This window comes from Podarcis filfolensis, assembly GCF_964270895.1.
Source record: "Podarcis filfolensis genome assembly, chromosome: 1".
Taxonomy (NCBI): Eukaryota; Metazoa; Chordata; class Lepidosauria; order Squamata; family Lacertidae; genus Podarcis; species Podarcis filfolensis.
This window is the reverse complement of record NC_139604.1, coordinates 4,283,775-4,306,063: the sequence shown is the minus strand read 5'-3', so window position 1 is coordinate 4,306,063 and position 22,289 is coordinate 4,283,775. Positions and strand designations below refer to the sequence as shown.

Genomic DNA, 22,289 nt, shown 5'->3' with positions numbered 1-22,289 from the left:
CGGGGATGGAGGCGGGGGGGGGGGCTGCCCCGGCTTTGCTCGCAGCTGGATGCAAAGAAGGGAAACTCGGGCCAAGTGGGGTCGGCGGGTTCCCTTTGGGCCCCCGGACCGGCGCCTCCTCCCGGCGCCCCGTGTGGCTTTGCGGATCCAGAAGAAGACCCCGCCGCAGTTCCCCAAGGCTGCGATCGTGGGAGTGAGCCCTAGTGAAGTCGATCGAGTACACGTGGAGAAGGCTTATCTGATGTGTTGAAAACAATGGCTGTTCTTTTGAACCCCACTCTTAAGTCGATTTTTTACACCAAAAGTTTAACCAGGCTTTGTTCTGAGGATCTCCTGCATAGCACCGCGAAGGGGGAATGTTAGTAAAACCAGAAGGAGAAATGTGATCAAGATGACCCGGTTCCTTTGGGGAGGGGTAATTCTGTGTTGGCTGGTGGTCTGGCTTGTTTCTGTCCACGGCTGTATTTTGTATGGTTGATTATAGATGGTTGATTATAGATTATAGATGGGTGTGCTGTGGTTTTCACTGTGTTTGCTAAATAACTTAAATTACTAGGTTTTTTTGCTGTATTGCGTGAACTGCTCTCAATTATCTCTGAAGAGTGGGATATAAATAAAATTTTCATTGTTTATTATCCTTATCCAAACAGCCTATTATAAGTTGCACCCAAATCTTCTAATACAAAGCAGCAGAAAAAATTGGCCATTCCTCCATGATATTTACAGGACATTATATTCTGCTGATGCTTTTGTTTATTTTTTTAAACTTTACTATAGCTAATAGTAGCAAAAAAAGTGCTTACGGGCAAAAGGTTGTTCTTCAGTTGTGTAAATCATTGCAGCAACCTGAATAGCAGCGCAAACAGTTCCTGTGTTATGTGCTCTCCCCCAACCCCCTTTACATCTACTGAGATGATACAAACATTTAAGTATTTATAATGTACTATAAAACTAGAAACTCAGTCCGGATTAGAAAAACAATCTTTTTATGACATTTTAGTATTTGCATGGGGATAGCTGAACTTCCAAAGCTGTTGGCTAAGGCCGCTGGTGAGGAGTCAGAAAGTAGATATGACCTCTCTTATTGTACTGGGCAAATCAGTTCTTAGTGCTTTTGTTTGTTCTCCACACACCCTACTTATTCCCACAAAGCGGGGGCAGCAGAACATTTACTTGGCATCACTCTGATCGGGCTATTTGCCTTCAAGTTCTGAGAGAACTTTGGTAGTATCCAATTCTAGACAGGTCCCATTCAAGACATTTTGCCTGTCCAAGAGGCTGCAGCAGACACAAATCCAGGACTCTTGGTACATCGGAAGATTTGGTGGTACGGTGACCAATGCCGCTTAATGCACTCTGATGTGTTACAGTGAGATGGGGAACCCTGCAGATGTTGCTGCACCACAGCTCCATCAGCCCTGACGTTTGTCCATGCTGACTGGGGGCAGGGTGACGGGACTTTGAGTCACATCCTCTGGATGGCGGAAGATTCCCCATCCCTCTCTTAGACCCTAACCTCACTACATTTAAGGCAGCACCATAGCACTTTAAACAGTCCCTGAAAGAACCCTGTGAACTATAGTTTGTTAAGGGTGCTCAGCCTTGTTGGGAGACCCCGTTCCCCTCAAAGGGCTGCAATCTGCAGAGTTCCCTGGGAAGAGGGATTGATTGTCAAGCCACTGTGTAGAAATTGTAGCTCTGGGGGGAATAGGGGTCTCCTAACAATTCTCCTTGATTCTTTGGGGGAGCCCAGGACTGCTTGAAGTGAGGATGCTTTAAAAGTACAGGGCAGGTGAGGGGATTCGGAGGGACAGCACTTGAGCTGCATGCCAACATGAGTGACTTCCTGGCTCAGTCCTGATCCTACAAACATAGGAGCCAACTCCCAAGGGGCCAATGTCCCTTCGGCCCACCCAATAAAATATTTGAGGAGCTGTGCCCCCCCTCCAAGTTGATGGGCGTTGCCTTTCAAATGGTGTGTGTGTGTACACTATGTTAATTATGTGGGGTGGGGCTTACCTGCCCCCTCCCATATTTTACTCAAGTTGGCACCCTTGCTTGCAAATGATGGTCTCGGAAGAGAAGGTCCCTTAATATTTATGTGTGGTGACAGCATGGAAGAAACAAACCCTCTGCTCACTTGTTTTATTCCCTCTAACTGTGAGGCTTAGTCATGGCTCTGTTTGTGACAAGATAAGCAAACTGCCTGAAGTGATTTTGAGAATTCTGCCTTTCATGGACTGTGTGGATCAGACACAGGCCATTGCAGCTGAGCCTGCAAACTCTGCCTAAGTAAACCTTGGATGACACTGCAGCTGCTTCTAGATGCAGTTTGAGTCTGCTTTGCTGCTTGAGAATCTCTGAGGTCTTTTTTAACTATATGGTGGGGCTCAGATATTTATTTATTTTTATTCATTAAACTGATATCCTGCCCTTCCAGCCAAAGGAGGCCAGGGCTGCAAGGGACACCAATACACCAAAACCAGCACCTTAACCTTAGCCCAGTAGCTGATTGGCAGCCAGTGCAATTCTTTCAACAGTGGGGTGACCTGTTGGCAATATCCTGCCAGCTGCAGCTTCTGGACCCACCTCAAGGGCAGCCCCACAAAGAGCGCATTGCAGTAATCCAGCCTGGATGTTACCAGCGCATGGATGGCAGCTGTCAGGGTATACCAATCCAGAAACACCCACATCTGTCCTGCTAGCTGGGCCTCTAGCAACAAAGATGAGTCCATGAGCCACTACGAACTTGCTCTTTGGGGAAAGTACAGCCCCGTCCAAAGCAGGCAATTGACCAATTATCCAGGGTTGTGAACCACCCACTCACAGTGCCTCTGTCTCGCCAGGATTCAGTTTTTTGGCTCACCAGAGTCTAGGCACCAGCCCAGGATTTGCAAGGCCTCTCCTTTTTCGGATGTTACAGAGAGAGGTGTCCTCAGCATACAGGCATGCTTAAATATAAAAATCTGTCCTGAGTTCCAGCAGATTTGAAAGCTAATGTTTGTAATTAGGTCTTCTTCTTATTTTATTTACTATTTATTTATTTATTAGATTTATATACCTCCCTTCATCGAAGGATCTTGGGGCAGTTCACAAGATAACTGCACAAATAAATGGTTAAAATAAAAACAACAAAATGATGACCATCACCCTACAAACACATTTAAAAGGCTGTAGAAAATTAATCATCCAAAGGCCTGGTTGAAGAGGAACTCTTCCCCCTGGCATCTAAAGATATACTGTGAAAGTGCTAGGTGAACCTCCCTGGGGAGAGCATTCTACAGATGGGGAGCCACTGCAGAAAAGGCCCCGTTCTCATATTGCCACTGTCTGGACCTCACATGGAGGGGCACACAAATGAGGGCCTCCCTGGGTCCACCATATATGGTGAGAGAATGACTTTAGGAGAAATCCTTTTGATTTGTTACTTATTTGATTTATTAATTATTATGTTTTGTCATTCATAAGTTATAATTACCTGGCAAGAAAAACCTATGTATCTTGGAGCCAGGGAGACTGGTTAGCTGTGGTTATCTGCTAGTGCAATATTTGTGGAGAAAGAAACTTGCAAGGGGTCGTAATTTGAAAAAGAGGAAAAGCAGGTGGTGGGAGGAATAGGCAGGTATGTGTCACAGATACACACCCCTGTGACATCTCAGCTCAGGGCCCCCTTTTAAAGATAAAAGGTGTTGGGGTTTTCTTACAGACTATTGTGTGTAATGTGTAGTCTTCCTCTCCAAACCATGCTGGCTAGAACAACATGTACAAAAGGATGTAGGTTTTATCTTGCAATCAACTTTTCCAGATGCGTGTCTGCCATCACTGCACACAAATATTGATTTTTATTTGTGCAGGGGTCTTTAAAGTCTAGTCTTTTTATTTGTGGAGCCTGTTTTCCAGAATTTCCAGAAGTCTGTGGAGCATTTTTTGCATCCTGCCCCTTTCTAGCACATTAAAAAACCCAGTATTGCAAATTTGATTTTTTCAGGCATCAGGGAGGTGTTTTTTTGTTTTTGTTTTGGTCAATAGGACAATGATGCTGTTTTCTTTCTGCGTGCAAGAATGTTATGGCCCAAATGTGGTGGCTTACAATAATATTTCTCAAGAGCAAGTGGCTTGCATGCATCTGTGACCTGGAATGTTTGAGCTATACAGACGCCATGTGGCTCCAGCTCTTGAGCGATGCCTATTCTACAGTGGTGCTCTTAGCCCCCAGGCAAACAATTTATTGGAATACATTTACTTATTAACATTTAACTTGGATTCCAGCAAGTAGTAGCCAGTGATTTAGCTGCAGTTTAGTGCTTTCTAATTTTAATATGCTTTCATTTCATCACATTCATGCTAATGCCTACCAGTCCTAGCTCTCTGTGAAGTCCCTGGTGTGTTCAGCTTACTAGCTGAGACAGAAGTTGTTCCTGGGCTTAGCACTCTTTCTCTCCTCTGTTTTCTTTCTTTTTAGCATCCAGCCAGCATGTCTGATTTCTCGACTCTGGCTTGCACTGTGTCAATATGCCTGCTTCCCCACTGCTTTCAAGAGGAGGAGACTCCCAACTATAACTAGGATGCATTTATATTTCCTTACTTTTTCCTTAGTCTGAGCTGAGGTCTGCCCTAGTTTTGCACCCATGAAGGAACCTATGTAATTGCTTCAGTTTCCATTTGTAGATGGAAACTAAAACACAGAGTTAAATTCCTTGCCGTCACAGGTCCATCTGGAAAGATGGACTGCTGTTTACATAATTATTCTGAAGCTGAAAGTACAATGGGCAAAATGCATCCGTATTCTGAGGCCGGTAGTGGGGTTGGTATTAGTCTTAAATTTTGCTCCTGGTCAGTATGCTGCTTGAAAAGTAAGTGCTATTTCACTGTTGCGGGACAAATGGGGGAGTTGCAAGGACAATGCACTCATGGTTTGGCATATGACCTGTGAACATGGCCCTGTAGGATAAAGGGTAATTGATTATCAATCATATTGCATGTAACTATTTTTCCTGCCCCCATACAGCAGTGTGACTGTTTGGACATCTTGGTCCTTTACAGCCGTGACTGCCGTGAAGAGGAAACACAAGCAGCACGAGGGCTGCAAGTCCTTCAGTCCTGGCGCTGTCCTTGCACAGCTCTCTCTTATTGCTCTGACATTCAGCTGCTACATCTGAAACAGGAAACCTCCTGTACTTGTGGATGCTCCCCATCTTCCAGGCAGTGTTAGCCAGGTGCATTTTGCGACTGGCACTGGTTCAATTGCGACCATGTGGAGATCCCTGGATGCTCGGTTGGCGACTGACATCTCCACCCAGTGCCCCCTCTAGCTTTCTTAAGCAGGTGAGCAGAAGAGCTCATTTATTGCATTCATGTCACACCTTTTTCTCCAGGGAATACATGGATCACCCACCTTCTCAGTTAATCCCTACAGCAACCTGGCAAGGTAGGCGAAGAGGCCATGACTGGCCCAAGGTCATTCAGTGAGCTCCATGGCCGAGCGGGGATTTGAACCCTGATCTCCCAGGTCCTAGTCTGACACTCTAATAATCACAACACCACACTGGCTCCCTGGAGTCCTGCTAAGGGCAGCTCTATAAATTAAGTAGGTAAATAAATAAACATGGGAAAAGCAAAACGTCACTTAGAGAAAGATCTGAAATATTTTCCTTGAAGCTTGCAATTGTTTTATTCCGGATTGTTTTATTTGATGTTTTAATGTGTCATAAACTGCTTTGAGATTATTCTTTAAAATATAAAGCTGTGTAGAAATGAAATGAAAAATATTTTTTGCAAAACAATAAATTTCATTGCAAAAAATGACACCTAGACATTGCATTGTGGCAACCGTAACCGAGGTTTAAGGTGCCACTTGGCAATTAGCTTATATATCTCATTTGCTAACACTGGTAGAAGTTAAAACTGCCTATTTATCCCACATGTCTGACTTTCAAATACAGGAAAGGCTGGTAGTAGTGTCAACAGTGTTGCAAAATGGTGTCCCTATGCTATCTTTAAAATCCCTTCAGCATTTTGTGAAGCAGGAATTATGTATAATCCAGACATGAGATCTGCAATCACAAATGGTGACCTGAAGTTAGTAGATTCCATTTGGTTTTTGTGTTGTGCCCTAAATCCAAAAGCAACTAGAATGAAGTTTCAGAATAGCTCTTGGATCTTGGCTTGGCTTTCAGAGACTGATCAATTGGGAGGCTGGAGGGGGTGGGGAGGGGGAAGGGAGGCTTGGAGCCACAAGTTCCCCCATCCTCTGGACTCAGATCCTCATTTTTAAATGGCTTTCCATAGCCTTAAGTGATCATCTATGTCAAGTCTTATAAGATAAAGTCAAGTATGCAACTACAACAGCAAATAGTATTAAGTCATCGTGCTGAAAGGAAGTAGTAAGGAAAAGATAGCTGTCCATTCTGCTGGCAGTCGCAGTGTAAGTGTAGCTCATTTTGTTGGGCATAAAGTTTCAATCCCTGAATAAAAATATATAGCTTGATTCCATTCTTTCTCCAAACACTGGAGTCTTTTGCAGGATCTTAATTTTCTGCAGCACAGAATTATTATGCATAATTTAATCAGATTTCACCAGTAGACAAGTTCTGCATTTTGGTCTTTTTTGTCATATTAGAATCAATTTTTCCCTTCCCTTTTTCTCTCTCTTGGCTGCCATATGTCCTCTTTTTTTCCAGGATGTGTCCTCTTTCTCAGGGGTAAAATTTCTGTCTGGTTGGATTTTTTGAATTTTCTAAAATGTCCGGGAGTGGGCTACTCTTGATGCAGGAAAGGACCAGGTCCTTGTGTTTGTATATTTTGAAGGGGCATTGTAGAATGTGGCCACTCCTGCACACATACCCCCCCCCCAGCACTGACAAATGTGTCCTCTTTTTTCCTCTTCATAATATGGCAAGCCTTCTCTTGGGGTGACATCAGTGTTTGGGTGTGTGGCTGATATGGTCTAGCTGCTGCTCCACTGTGAAACTTTAGTTTGACTACCCATCTATAGCAGTGTTGGGAGATTAAAGGCAGTGGTGGTGGAGTTGGAACCAATCTGTCTTTGAGATCAGCCCTCCATAATAACGCCACAGAAATCTAGAAACCGCTAATTCATATATGGATTGATTCCCCCCCCCCATTAAATCCGTGCAGCTGAATTGAAACTAAATGTGTTCAAATACTCCAGTAATGTGTTTTGCACAGGATTAGAACATTGATTGGAAGTTAGTTTATATTTAAGGGTTACCAACCACATTTGGAATAGTAACTGCAGCACCGGAGCCTCCGAGAGCACACCTCTTTGCCAAATAAAATGAGCAGGGAAGTGCCAGAAGCAGAACGTTTTAAAGTAGCTTCTTCAGGCTTCTAGAATGGTGACAGTTTTGGGGGGTGAATCCAGCATTGCAGGCTGCCTTATCTGCTTCAGCTACCTTAACAGAACTGTAGGGAAACACAGTATGTATACTACTGAGGTGATGAAAGAATCCATTTATTGCTTCTAACTTATTTTATTTGTTATAGTTCTTAAAAATGTCACACCATTAGAGTTGTATTTTCTGCCCTGGGCCACTTCCTGCACTTTGTGAAGTACATTGCCATCTGTGGAAAGCATCAAAGTGTTCTACCGTGTGCTAGACACCTAAGCCATTTTGCAGGTGAAATACTCTAGGATAGGGATTTGTAACTAAATCCTGTGTAATCTAGTTAGCAGAGCTGCCCTCTAGTGCAGTGTAATCTCTTGTTCTGCAAGTAGGAGGGGAAACATGATTTCTTCACTGCTTTCCAAATCTGCCCTGAGGAGAGAGAACCATTTCCAAAAACATAAGGACATAAATCAGCCAAAGTTAGCCATGACCAAGATCCACTGGTAGCAGCGAGAGTTACGTGGTCACAAGTCAATCAAATAACGCTGTTTCCAGTGGGGTTTAATCATGGGTAAAATTTGATGGGTGGGGGCCTGATATTTTGAGCATTTGTTCAAAAAAAAGTTCAAGGCCATCCTCTGTTCTTTCTTTTCTAAAATGGCTCTTGCTGTCCTTCCTCCTCCACTCTTTGTGGTAGCAGGACATGCTCTCGATTCTCCCTTGTTGACCAAGTTCTGCTTGCACTTGATTTTTATTTTCACAAATTTGGGGCTGCTAGCAGATTTCATTAGAAGTCTGACGGGCTGCCCAGGTAGGCAATGTCTTGAGAGGAAGGGTTAAGGCAGGTTTCTCAAACTTGGGTCTCCAGCTGTTCTTGGACTACAACTCCTATTATCCCTAGCTAGCAGGACCAGTGGTCAGGGATGATGGGAACTGTAGTGTAAAAACAGCTGGAGACCCAAGGCTGGGAAACTCTGGGTTGAGGAACAGTGACAGCAAGCCTCTGTGTTTAATGTTTAGGAAGGCAGGGAGCCTTGAGGACTGTGGTTGGCCTGGGGGTATGCTGAGAGCGGTCAGCCTGTTTCTGTAGCCTGCTATGGGTAGGGAAAATGGCGACGCAGTGAGACTGTAGCAAGCCTCCGCCCTTGCAAAGACAACCAGGATAACAATTCATTCCTGCGGGATCAGAGCAAAGGTCTATCTAATCCAGGGTCTTCTTTCTTACAGTGACTGACTGCAGTCAGCCAGGTGTTCACAGAGGAGACAGTGGGGCAACAAGCCAACATTGGGTGAAGCAAACCATGGTTTCTTTGCTAATCTGCAAGACAGATTGTGTCCTGTTCAGCAGTGTATAGAACAAGCTACAGCTGCGCCATCATGTCTGAGTGTGGCTCTGGTGTCCTTGCATAGCACATTAAGGCTGGTACAGTGGAACCTCGGTTGTTGAACATAATCCGTTCCGGAAGACCATTCAACTTCCGAAGCGTTCGACAACCGAGTTTCCACTGTATTGTTCCTTTGGTAGATGGTCGTGGAGACAACTGAAATAAATGGATAAGCATTAGAGGACATTTCTATGTTTCAATCAGTGTGTGTTTCTTGGACAGTGTTAGGAAAACAGCAGTAGCTCTAGGCTTGAGAGTGTGTGAGGACAGCCTAAGTTTGCAGGGGGGACCTTTGTCTGCAAGCCTTAGCAAGAGTCAAGAAGCCGCTGTGTTCCCTGCTGCCCCGTGAGTGTGGTTGGCCCTCAGTGACCGCCGACCAAGCAAGCTGCTCATTTTCAGAAGTGCTTTTTCCATAGCAGCATAAAGGGAAGCTGGCTTGGCAAAGAACCAGATCATTCTTCTCATGTTTTGTCACTATCCCCTTGGGGACTATTCTTAGTTTTCTGTTACGTAACGCTCTTCGCCATGCCATTCTTTAGCGATGAAAGGGAAAAGAATTCATATACAGTGGTATCCTGCAGAATTAAAGATCTCTGCAGGATACTGTAAGCCAAACAACCTATTTTTGGTTGTTGTTTTTTATTACAAAGGTATATTGTCAAGCATCTGGGTGAGGAGGGAAAGCCTGTGGATATCACAATAAATATATATGGTCGAGATCTTTCCCCTCAGCAACAGTTTTCAAAGAATATACATTTCTACTCACTTTGGATTGATACAAATTTCCCCTTTTGATCCTCTTTTCATCTCTATTTGCTTTTTGTAGCTTCCAAACTCTTTGCACTGTTGTGAACTACAACTGTCAATCATCAGCTGAGGTGTGGGAGTTGGGAAGAAAGGGTTAGCTGCTCTTACGAACAGTTTGTCTTAACTGTGTCAGTACAAGAGGCTTCTCTTAAGCCCTCCTTTAATTCAAAGTGTATTTGACATACGGTGCCTATTATTTATTTATTTCATAAAATTCATAACCACTTGATTGGGGGGGGAAACCTTTCAAAGTGGTTTTCAAAAGATGAAACAGTCAAATCAAGAAAAAAATTATAACCTCACTTTAAAACATACAAAAGTGAAAATGCTAAAACAGATTTAAATTACATTCAGTTCCTAAGCATCTGGGTAGGCTTGTCTAAAAAGGAATGTTTTTAGTAGGTACGAAAAGGAGTGCAGTGAAGGCACCTGCTTGGTTTCAGTAGGCAGGGAGTTCCAAAGTGCAAGTGCTGCCACGCTAAACAGCCGAGCAGAACGGGTATTTTGTGGCACTTGCAGTAGTGCCAATTCTGTTGAAGTGGTCAAGTGGGCATGTGTAGGGTAAGGCGACCTTGTTAGGGGCTCTATATACTAAGAGTAACACTTTGAACCCAGCCCAATAGCAAATAAACAACCAGTTCAGACCTTTGAGCCTCACTCCTGTCAGCAATTGTGCTGCAGCATTCTGCACTAACTGCAGCTCCCAGATCAAGCACAAGGGAAGCCCTTCATAGAGCACATTGCAGTAATCCAACTGCAATGAACTACTGTGGTCCAGGAGTGGCTGCAGCTGTCGAACCAGCCACAGCTCAGTTGGTTAGAGCATGGTGCTGATAGGTCATGGGTTTCATCTGCATATGGGTGCATATTCCTTCATCTCAGGGGTTGGACTAGATGGTCCAGGGACCCTTCCAACTTTATGATTCTATGATTAGGCCCACCTTTTAAATATATCGTTTATGGCTCTTTCTGTTCATTGTGTGACTGTGCTGTTTTGGGATTGCTTGACTTCACAATAGTACAAATCTTGCCAAACATTCTGTTTTGTTCTGTTAAAGTCAGTCTTGGAAGATGATAAGCAGCCCAGCTGCATCTGAGCAGCAATGCTTTTTAAAATATTCGTCATAATTTCCAACATTTCTAAGAAGTAAAACATAAATGCAAACGATTGTACACAGAGTATGCAAGAAAATGAGTGTTTTATTTGGCGGCATGATACAGACAAAGGTGGAACCATTTTTAGCTCCCACGGATTGAAATCAGGGGTTGAAGTTAGCTTGTTATGAAACTTGCCAGGGTTTGTTTTAAACCAGGACCTTGAGTTCGTATATTAACATTCCCCCCCTCTCTCTCTCTCACACACACACTCTTTGTTGCTTTCAAACAAAAACAAAAAAACATTACAGGCACTTGGCAGTGTAAAAACATTGCTGGGAATGAGCACATTACATCATAAATTCATCTGGGATGTAAATCAGTGTCCAGGCTTGTCTCTCCATGTGTGGCCAGTGGTTGTTGCCTCTGTTTCAATGAATGGAATAAAAGGATACCAAATGATGGAAATAGTCTCTTTTGTGCTTTTCTAAGCTGACAAGTTTATTTTTCAGCTAAGCAAGAGCCCAGACTCGACTATGTGTTCAGGAAAATTCCCTTCAATACGTCCCACTTCTAGGCGCAACACTTTTCCAATGTTAACATTAAGTAGCCAGGGGGATCCTTGAAAAGTGAAGCTAACTGCAAAAGTTGTTCTTTTAGCCACTGGTGGAGGAGGAAGGTGGAGCACAATAGTCCAATGGCGTTTTGTTCGGGCACAGTTTAGCTTTGTGTGCAATCCTCTTTGCAATATTATCACCCCATGTTATAAATAAGGTCTGGGTCTGATAGAGAGAGAGGTATGTCACCTAGTAGATGTATGGTTATAGTGAGGTTTGAACTAGTGGCGTTCTATTTCTTGGTTCACATTCTTAGCTGCTATAAAACATCTTTTCTGTCTGTTGGTCTGAGACAGAACAAAGAACTTGAGCTTGCCAGTAATGCAACCCAAAACTGAGCAAAACACCACAAGGGCATCCAATAGGATTTAAACAACACCTTGCTCATGTGGTGAGATTAAATGTTACCAATTGTGAGTGGGAAAGCAGAACTAGGAAGAGGTGATGGGAGCACTGAAAGTTGTGCTCATCTCATGGCAGGCTGACTGCAAACTTTGCTTCTGGTGTAACAGTGGCTTGGTAGGAAGAACCTTCTGCTGAAAGTGTTCAAGGCTATGCAGTGTGTCACTTTTCTCCTTAGACAGAAATACCCATTTGCTAGTTGGAGGAGCCAAAGCAGCAATTTCCAGGTCCAGCCTCTCTACGTTGTTGGCCTTCTCTTCCAATTTTGTGGTCACTTGGGAAAGGGGGTGAGTATATCTTTGAGGACTGGAGGAGCTTGTCATGTAGCCAACACATTAATTCTGCAGGAAATAGCATGGTTAAATCAACACAAACCAGGCAGATTTCATGCTGTGTGTGTGTTTTATAATTAGGGTCATGCAAACATGCATCCTCATAATTGCACAAAGGGACTTGGTGGATCCAGGCCTTTTATTGACTGTATGATTCTGCTAGATGAGTGCATAAGCAAATACTACCAACAATTAAACTTTCAACATTGATAAATGGATTTTGTTGCTCTGCTTCAATGGCTCTATCAGAAACAAGAGCTACGAGTATGATTGGCTTGCACAGATTGTGGATATGCAGCATTTATTCCATGAACTGCTAGGTTGTAAACAATACTCTCATCCCCCACCCCCCTTCTTTTCTTCATTGACGTTCTCTGACCTGTATCGACTAGCGGAATACAGTGAATCAGGAATGGCAAAAGAGCTTTGATGAAGCTATGCTATCCTTGGGCCAGAGGTTTCTCTTGAAGAATCTGAAGCCATAAAACAAGCTTCTACGGTCCTAGCTTTACACCCTGCATGGCTTTCAGTCCCTGAGATATAGCTAACTCCTTCTCCTCATTCTGACTGGCTTGAGAAGTTCTGTAAGTGGAGAGGAGAGTTATCTTTCCCCCAGGATCCTATCTATGGTAAACGCAGATCACTAATGAGCTATCTTGTCTAGATGTGTCTTGTGTCAAATCCAGTACAGTATGTTACAGCTAGATTTGTAGCCTGTTAAAGAAAGGTTGTAGTTGAGCAAAGACATTCTGGGAGGTTAAAGATTTTTCAACAAAGCAAGCTTTTGTGTGTTTACCACTTCATTGCTTGATATCTGACTGGCTGCTATTTTTTCTGCCGATTGAGACACTGGCATTGCAGCTCTGCATTGCCCATGGCTCTCCTTCCCCAAGCAATGCTCCCTAGCAATCTTACAATGACACTTTGTGCATGGAGCCAGCTGCACAGCTGAACAGAGTACAGTTGCATAAGCCGTGTTGAGAAGCTTGTGAAAGAGCTCCCAGATGATATTGGGTCCAATGAGAGTGCTTCTCCATTTACTCCCATCTATCTGTGGAAGAAATGAATGACAGACTAAGAAATCCAGGGCAGTAAAGGAGAATAGAAAAAGTATTTTACTCAACAGAAAACTGCTTGGTCTGGAATTTTGTTCTCCACGGAGAGTGAAATGGGGTTAGCCAAAGATGTAACGTCCCTTATTTCTGGGAGCCTGGTGAACCTTCCCTAAATTTGCGGTAAAAAGTGAATGTAATTCTTCAGAGTAATTTGGCAACGAGCAAATTAGCACAGAATCTCCATAAAATGTGTGCTTAAAAGTCAGTTTCTAACGTGGCTGCATCAGCAGCATTGGTGGTTGCTAGTAGGCCTTAGTACTTGACTGATCCCGCCACAGAACTTGAAGTACGCCTGTAGCATCATTTCAATAGTTTCCGTGTGGCAACTGCACATGGAGTTATACAGAACTGTTAAGTCTTGAGTCAAAGTGACAATAAAACATTTGGTAGCTGCAGTAGCTTGTCTCGCCCTGTTGCAGGGATGATTGAAGTAGCAGCTGTGAAGGCAGAGGAACACCATTAATGACAAGACATTGATGACCCCTTTACTGTGTTGCATAGTCCTGTTTACTGTTGCACTCCCCATGTGTTTACTGTAATTCTTAAAAGCCTGTGTGGTGTGTACTGTAGCTCATTCTCCTACTTGTCACCGGGATGAATGAGCAATATGCTATCTATCCTATGGTCTTCCTTGGTAGGGATTTTTGTGTATGTGTGCCTGTTCCACCAGGAATGGATCTGAACAAGCAGGATTTCAAACCAGTTCAGCTTGGTTAAATTTCAGAGGAAAAGCAGTTTTAAAGGGTTAGAACAGGGTGCTGATACAGGCCACATTCATATTCCTGCATCACAGGGGGTCCAACTAGATGACCCTCATGGTCCCTTCCAACTCTGATTCTATGAAATGCAGTTGTAAAGGGACTAGATTGAAGCAGAAGGGGGGGGAATGAGTTAGATTTCTTGTTGGAGTATACTCCTCATGAAGAAAACTAACACAATCATCACCATTCTATCATTTATTCAATTTGTATCCTGCTCCTGCAAGGAGTCTGGGGTGTGGAGGACACACGGATCTGCATCTTCTCTGAAATACTGCATCATAATACTCCTGGGCATAGTCGGCCAATTGGTGCCAAAGAAGGACAGAACTTTCTTTATGTATGCAACAACAGCAGCAAGAATACTTATTGCAAAGTATTGGAAGACACAAGAGTTACCCACCCTGGAAGAGTGGCAGATGAAGGTGATGGATTATATGGAATTGGCGGAAATGACTGGCAGAATCCGAGACCTGGGAGAAGAGTTGGTGGAAGAAGACTGGAAGAAATTTAAAGACTATTTGCAGAAACACTGTAAAATTAATGAATGTTAAAATGATGTTGGATTGAAAATAAGTGGCATTAGCAACAAAGTTAATAAGAATATGCAAAAATGAATTGATAATGGATGAAAATATAGAGTTATAATATGTTAAGATATAGAGTTAAGATAAACGAAAGAGGGTAAGGATTTGCTGATTTGATTATTTAAATGGGAATACAAAAAGGGGAGGTGTGAGGAGGCCAAGGAAACAAGCAAATGAGTTTAAAGTTACAAAAACGGATTTGTTTTTAATTCTTTTTTATCTATTTGTTTTTTGTATTTCGTATTTTTATTCTTCTTTTTTCTTTTTTATGTATGCTCTCGTTTTTGTATCTTTTTCTTTCTATATGACTTTTTTCTATTTTGTAAACCTATGTTTTTGTAAAACCTCAATAAATATCTTTAAAAAAAAAAAAATGAAATACTGCATCATACCAAAGAGACCCAATTCACATTGCACAAGCTGCAATCAGAATTGACTCAGCTTTTTCCTGGCAATGGTTAATGTTTTGCTAGTTAAAGGAAAACCATTTGTTACTGCAAGAATTTGAGATAATATGTAATGGCCTTTTCAACCATTGCTTAAAAGTATTGAAATCTGTATCCAAAGTTCCCAGTCTTGTGACCTGGCTTGCTGCCTCAGCTTGTCTGGAACACTCTTTCATTCAGGAAACTTCCCAAAGACTCACACATTTCCTTGGGAAACTTGACTGTTGCTCTGATTAGCTGCACCTGAGAGACCTGGAGGACTGTAAAGCATTCCTACATTGCTGGAGTCCTAGACCTTTGACTAATTAAACGGTCTGTGGCCTTTAAAACTGTGGAGGTACTGTTTTTGTTTGTTATTATGGCATGCATTTTGTGTTTTTATATTGAAAATCACCCTGTGATCTTCAGATGTAAAGAAGTTTAATAAATGATAATGGTAATGTGCAAGGTTTCAGGTTCACTACTTGTCACCCCAGTTAGAAAGTTCTCAAACACTGCCTGAGACTTTGGTGGGCCAGGGCCAGTCGGAGGGACGTCCTTGTTTAGATGGGCCAGTCCTAAGTCTGCTTCCTAAACAGAACCCTCTACTTTTGCACTGAATGAAGGCCTTGTGCATTTCTGGAAGGGAAAAGGAGTCTCCTCTTCTTTATAGGACCAGGTTGTCATCTGACAATTGATAACTGCAAGCTCTACACAAGAGTAGTGGCCACTTTATGACACCATGATGAACCATTTCTCTTTTTTCTTTTAATTCTGTGGTGTTCTGTTTCAGAGTAAGGGTTGCTTCTGAGTGCTTCCTTGCAAGAGTCTTATCTTTGTCTTGTGATGACACACATTTTATGTCAGCAGTGCCGGAAAGTAAATATTTTCTTCTCAAGCTCATTACCTCCAACATTTATTTAAAAAGATTGACTCCTTTTGATATTTATTTGATGTAAATGTTCTTCTAAATAAACTTTTTCTTTTAGCCAATTAGCAGAAACAGTGATTTTTTTAAAAAGTGTCCATATGATGCTAAGAGATTTATATCTGTTCCGAAAATGCACAATGTCCCATTTAAGCAGGCTGTCCCCTACCCTAGTAGATTTGCTTTGGACAAGGGAGCTATCATTATTTTATTTTATTTTATTGCATCCTGAGTGCAACTTGTTAGAGTAGGTCTGCAGTCTCTGCCATCTGAAGACGGTAATTAAATGCAGGCTTTGTGGCCTCAACATCAAGCCAGTTTTCACCCATCTCCTCCTTTCCCATTTTGCTTAACATCCAGCCTGATGAAGAGTTGTGGAGAACTCAAATTCTTACTCATTTGTTTCGTGATATTTTAGCTGATCCTAATAGTGGAATTTCCAAATGATGGGCTTTTGGGTTTTTCTGCACTCAGCTCTCTCTGTTTCTTGTATGCCACATCAATATGACTTGTTAGGCTTCAGACCACACTACCTGTTTGATGCTGTTGTCTGATCAGTTTGCTTGATGTTCTGCCGAAATGTAAGTAAAGGATTCTAATATGACTGGCAACTATCTCAATAAAAGGCATTGGTCTGGGATGCATGAGCTCAGGAGAGTTTGTTGCATTATGTTGTCCTGTCTTAAAATACATAGAGTCATAGAATTGTAGAGTTGGAAGGGACCTCAGGGTCATCTAGTCCAACCCCTGCAATACATGTTAACCCATCTTTCTCAACAGAATGTTGTTTCTGAGGACAGTCACCCAATTTAAGATGAGAACTCTAACCCCCGCCCCCTCAGGGTATTATAGTTATTGACATTCACCATTAAGGATAATCTGTTGTAGTATAATGGATTATTAACTATGGCTCAGATCTCCCCTCTAGCCACAAACTCACCAGGTGCCAAGTGGCCTTCAATCTGACACTTTACGTGTCTGAATCTTATTTGCACATTTAATAATATCCCAGGCAAGATTTAATAACTGTAATTTAATTAATGCATCTGATTAAGAACAGTACCTGACTAAAACGTTGATCTATTTTTCTTCACCCTGTGCTCTGTCATCCCTGTATTAGTTCATATCAGGCCATGGCCAAGAGCAAAATGTGTACAAGTGGTGCAAATTCTGTGTTGTTTCAATATATATCAACTGCTGTGGGGGGAGCTAGTTATGCGATTAGAGCTGTAAGAATGCCGCTTTCCTTCCCGCTGTAGCAGTACCTATTTATTGACTTGCACTGGCATGCTTTCAAACTGCTAGGTTGGCAGAAGCTGGGACACATCAACGGGAGCTCACCCCGTCACACAGATTCAAACCTTACCTTTTACCTTTAGTAAATAGCTCTTTACCAAGAGTAATCCATTCTCATTTCATATCCATCACAGTCAGCTGTGTCATTAATTGGAGTAATCCGTGTTTCGGTTTGTTCTGGCTTGGCTTTCTCTGTAGATGAGACTTGGACTGCTCTTCGCAGCGAAACTGTTTAGCCTTCTTGTGCCAGTGCAGAGGCGAAGAGCTGGCTCTGGCTCCCTGCTACCCACAGTTAAGAGATGGGGGGCCAAGGGCATGAGAAGCACCATGCAATGAACTTTGACAGGTGTCAGTCACCCGACATCATTGACACCAGATGATTGACAAATGTCTTGTCCCACCCACCTGTCGAAACTGATCTACAGGGTGCAATGAGATCAGGATATGTTTTTCCAAACCAATCAACCCCCCAACCCCCGCACATGGGTTTTACTTCTTCCCCCTTCTTAGGTATTTGCTGAACAGGATTGGGGGGGAGAGGAAACAGTTCAAAATGACAGTTTTAAACTGTCCTCAAGGAATCATAAAACAGTTTCTAGGCAACTATGGGGTTTAAGGGGTCTCAGCTTCCAGATCAAAGCCCCAACCCATCTCATGCTATAAATGAAGCCTTGCTCACTTTTAGAAATGGTCTTCAGGTTGATATGTTGTAGCTTAGCGTTACTGTTTAGCTCTGAATTCTTGATTCTGTTCTACTGTTTTGGTAACAACCGGGTTCCTTTGAAGGCCTCCTGGTGGAGGGTTATTGGTGACGTGCTTCCTCTGCCCTGGACTTCATGTCTGTCTCTCAAGCAGAAACTGTTCTTAACCTGAAGCACCACTTTAGCTAATGGGGCCTCCCATTGCTGCTGCACCACCGGAGCATGATTTCTGTTCTCATCCTAAAGCAAAATTCTTAACCTGAGGTACTATTTCTGGGTTAGTGGAGTCTGTAACCTGAAGCGTATGTAACCCGAGGTACCACTGTAACTCTGAAAGGAATGGAGAAGTCCCTGACATTTAGCAGACATAAATCTCTCTTAATTTTTTAACATAAAAATTGAATGATTATCAATATGTTGAATATTTAATGTGGAAGTCAAAGCTCTGCTGCATTAAAAGATCTACATTGTTGCACATAAGATCGTGGTTTTGCAGCCTGAAACTTGTGGGATGGGCTGCCAAATCTTAATATTTTTTTAATACACTCCTGTACTGAGAGGAGAACACCCAGGAAAACTGGAAAATTTTGGGTGGGAAAAGTTTTTTCTAAATAGAAAAACTGGAAATTTGGGGGGAAACAAAACCAGAACCTCTTTATGTGGCACTTGGTCTTTTAGAGTGAGTGATTTATGTATTTTATTAGAGTAGTGGCTTAAAATAATCCTGCTACAAAACTTGAAAACATGGTTTCAAGTTTGCTTCTTTTGAACGCAGCTTGTCAATTCAGATGAAATAAGCACGTGGAAAACTCACACCTGAAATGGCAATGTCCAGAAACCAGCAGGAAAACATTTCAGCCTGCCAGGTCACTCTGAAAAAAGGAGCTTTGAAGGGAGACTCCGGCATGAAACTGCTGAATTGCCTTTTGAACAGAAACTCAATTCTAGCACCTGCAACTTGAAATGACAAGATTTTTTATTATCCTTCATGTGTTAATTAGCTTACCAATGCCAGGATGTGTGTCTTAACACCAACGCAGCCTTGTTAATCATTGCTGTAACTTGCTTTTACATAATTATTATTTTCTCTCCTTTTTGTTTTCTTCTGACGTCAACTCCATTTCTTCCTTCCCCCATATTCATGCAAACACTGTGTTTGCATCTATGCCTGCCAATTTATTGCAGTCTGCAGATGAGGACTAGGCCATGTGAAAAATAAATGTGAGATTTTAGCTGCAGTTCATTCATTATCAGCTTTGTATTTTTGCAGGGGTGAAACTGGGCTTTCTTTCACCCTGACACACACCTGTGCGGACACACCCACCCCTCAACACATTTGTTCTTAAAGGTGCACATTGCATAAAAAGTAGGCAATATATTGTTTGACATCGTGTCTGTTATGGCATGGGCAGCTTCCAGAGGCTTCAGCTGAACTCAAGATTTGCACTCTAAGGTTTAGAAATATTAAGAAAAACCTTTGCCATAAATTTTGATGCTTAAAAGTTCCCTCATGTTTAACCATGTCTTTAAAAGTAACATCCGGACCTCTGCAGCCTAAAACACGGCCAGTTCTGAGAAAGGAGGGGGGAAAGGGGTGTGCTAATGTTTGTTGTTTGAAAGAGGCTGGGGAAAAGTTAGTGCCTCCAAATAATAAAAAAGTGTGTGTGTGTGTGTGTGTGTGTGTGTGTGTGTGTGTGTGTGTAGATCTCCTCAGAGAGTAATAGCTCATTTGAGGAATCCTAAGAACTATTATGACTGTATGACCAAAGACAAAATGACTGTCCCTTCCAATAAAAGTAAATTGTTTGTCAAAAGTAGAGCTTCCTTGTACAGCAATTGTTTATCTGAGGTTGGGTTTTGACTTGGATTTATTTAGTCAAAGGATCATTAAAAGGCTGTATTTCCATAAGAACAACCAAGACCTTCTGGTTCCCATTTAAAATGTTTTGGGGTTTGTTTGTTTTTTTGTATCTTTGAGGATTCCTTTTAATTTTATTTTTGTTTGATTGGTCATTTCAGGAGATGATGCTTTCCTACGTATTAAAAAATAAAGTTTTTTTTTAAAAAAACAACATTTAAAGGAAGCCATCTCTCCCATTCTTTTTTCAGACATCGTGATGTATTGATATATCACGATGTTTAGCTGGTGATATATTGCGGTGTTGAAAACCAGGTATCATCCATCCCTAGTTGGCACTTTGCGAAATAAACTGGAAACATCAGCAAACTATTAATAAAACAAAGCCCTGGTCTTGGAACCGAGGGAGACCCTGTGCATGTGGGAGGCATCTTCACTCTCATGATAGTGTAAGGAGCTCCAACCTGAACCCAAAGATGTGCCCCAGTTTACACAGAAGCTTCTGCATGCAAAGGCAGGAGGACGACTGCTGTGGAATTTCCCTGCCCAATAGCAATAGTTTAACGGTGCCAGCATGCCTTTAATAGCACTGACCAGTGCTTCTTCGCTTCTGCTTGCAATTCTTTGGATCCAACTCGTTACCTTTAGTCATTAATACGCATCTAATGTCATTGTTGAGGGACGCGGGTGGTGCTGTGGTCTAAACCACAGAGCCTAGGGCTTGCCGATCAGAAGGTCGGCGGTTCGAATCCCCGCGACGGGGTGAGCTCCCATTGCTCTGTCCCTGCTCCTGCCCACCTAGCAGTTCGAAAGCACGTCAAAGTGCAAGTAGATAAATAGGTACCACTCCAGTGGGAAGGTAAATGGCGTTTCCGTGCGCTGCTCTGGTTCGCCAGAAGCGGCTTAGTCATGCTGGCCACATGACCCGGAAGCTGTACGCCGGCTCCCTCGGCCAATAAAGCGAGATGAGTGCTGCAACCCCAGAGTCGGTCACGACTGGACCTAATGGTCAGGGGTCCCTTTACCTTTACCTTTAATGTCATTGTTACTTAACTGAAACAGGAAATGAATGTTCCTATTCATAAACAAGGACTTAAGTGGAATAATTTTTGTTAAGATATTACATTGCTGATAGTGGTTAAAGCTTTTGACCAGGGGCATCATCACAGCAGTTACTAGGCATAAAAGTAATTGTTGCTACATTTTATGCACCTGTTGGTGCTAGGATACTAAATGTGGGAAACATTTATGGAGAGCAGTCAAGCACTCTGGCTGAGAAGCACTGGTAGAATAACTACTTTGGGAGTGGATGTCCACTTGGCTACATAGCTGGTTAACTGTTCACACCCTGGACAAGTTGCTTTTAAATGTGACCATCTATATTTCCTTGTGTTTTCACCTGATGAATTGCATTTCTCCTTTGGATTTTATCTATGCTAAATCTGAGCAGTGGTCCAAGTCAAATTGCTGGAAAGACTGATTCAGTAGTGTGAAAAGCCCATTGGTGGGCTGCTTATTTTGAACTAGGTAGAGTACAGAGAAGGTCCTCTCTAAGGAGGAGATCTCTGTGTCAACGTAACTTAGATTCTTGTAGCCCAAACATACTCTGCTTAGACGGTAGTTCAGTGCAGTCTTGGCCATGATGAGCCAGCATGATCAGTGGTCAAGGATGAGAGGTGTGGAAGGCCAGCAAGTTCTGGAGGGCTACAGGTTTATTGGTTGTTCTACCCTGGCCAAAAGAAAACGGATTGAATAGGAACCATTATGTTGCTTTTGAAAGATATACTGGTCAAAACCGAAGTCTGCCTCTGGTCGTACTGGATATATATGGGACAGAAAACCTTCTATACTAGAGTGACTTGAGCAGGTGTAGTAAAGAAACTTACCCCTCCTTCAACATATTTTAAAGTAAGCAATATGGTACTTTGCAGTGGGGAAACAGGATCCTATAGCCCCTCCCCCCCGCTTTTGCCCATGAATAGCCAAAAGTAGATTATTTGAGTTTCCCCCACCATTTCTTTGATTATTTGTTGTAGTAAAATAATACACTCAGATGTGTTTTTGCGGACTATAAACTTTAGAGTGAAATTGGAGAAGGAGAAGTTTTCTACAACAGACTCTCATGTCAAAGTTGGAAATGCTTAAGAGAAAACATGTTGTAACTCTTCCACTCTTTTTCTTTTCAGATTTGTCTCAAGTTGTAAAAAAACACCCCCCCAAAAAACAAATAGCACCCTAAACGCACTTGTAGCTTAAAGCTTCTGAAGAAAAATGGCGCAACTCTTGTAGAGAAGATGGCCCACTAGATTCTCAGGGACGGGCACAAATCTCAAGATGGCAGCCCAGAGGATTCGTGCTGCCAATGCCAGCGGGCTCCCGCGGTGCAGATCTGAGGGGACACTGATTGACCTGAGTGAAGAATTTTCTGAAACCAGCTTCAGTTCCGTCAAAGGTGAGCGGGTTTTTTGTATGTAAGTTGGAGCACCAAAACTGAAGTGCCTGCAAGAGAAGGGAGTCTGTATGCACCATCACAGTAAAGTCACCAAACTAACTCAGTAGTCACCAGTCTTTTCAGACCAGTGGGCATATTTCAAATTGTGAGAGCACTGGCAGCACCAGTCACAAACTAGCAGC

General features: G+C 42.6%; 1 protein-coding gene and 1 long non-coding RNA gene across 8 annotated transcripts in view; one reads left to right on the top strand and one right to left on the bottom strand.

The window, feature by feature from the left end:
• LOC310743599 overlaps positions 1-22,289 on the bottom strand; it is a 265,247-nt gene that overhangs the window by 102,836 nt on the left and 140,122 nt on the right. The gene's annotated exons all lie outside the window — the stretch shown is intronic.
• Positions 1-22,289, top strand: part of SH3BP4 (SH3 domain binding protein 4) — a 39,431-nt gene that overhangs the window by 891 nt on the left and 16,251 nt on the right. Inside the window, exons 2-4 of one of the 7 annotated variants that reach the window (XM_083627840.1) lie at positions 3,052-3,387; positions 11,834-11,942; positions 21,842-22,107. In XM_083627840.1, coding sequence (XP_083483966.1) covers positions 21,990-22,107 — 118 coding nt within the window. In that variant the 5' untranslated portion in view covers positions 3,052-3,387; positions 11,834-11,942; positions 21,842-21,989. Of the gene's footprint in view, positions 1-3,051; positions 3,388-5,043; positions 5,326-11,833; positions 11,943-12,379; positions 12,617-15,078; positions 15,231-21,841; positions 22,108-22,289 lie in introns of those variants that run through there. The other 6 variants (XM_083627841.1, XM_083627842.1, XM_083627838.1 and 3 more) reach the window with 6 other exon arrangements.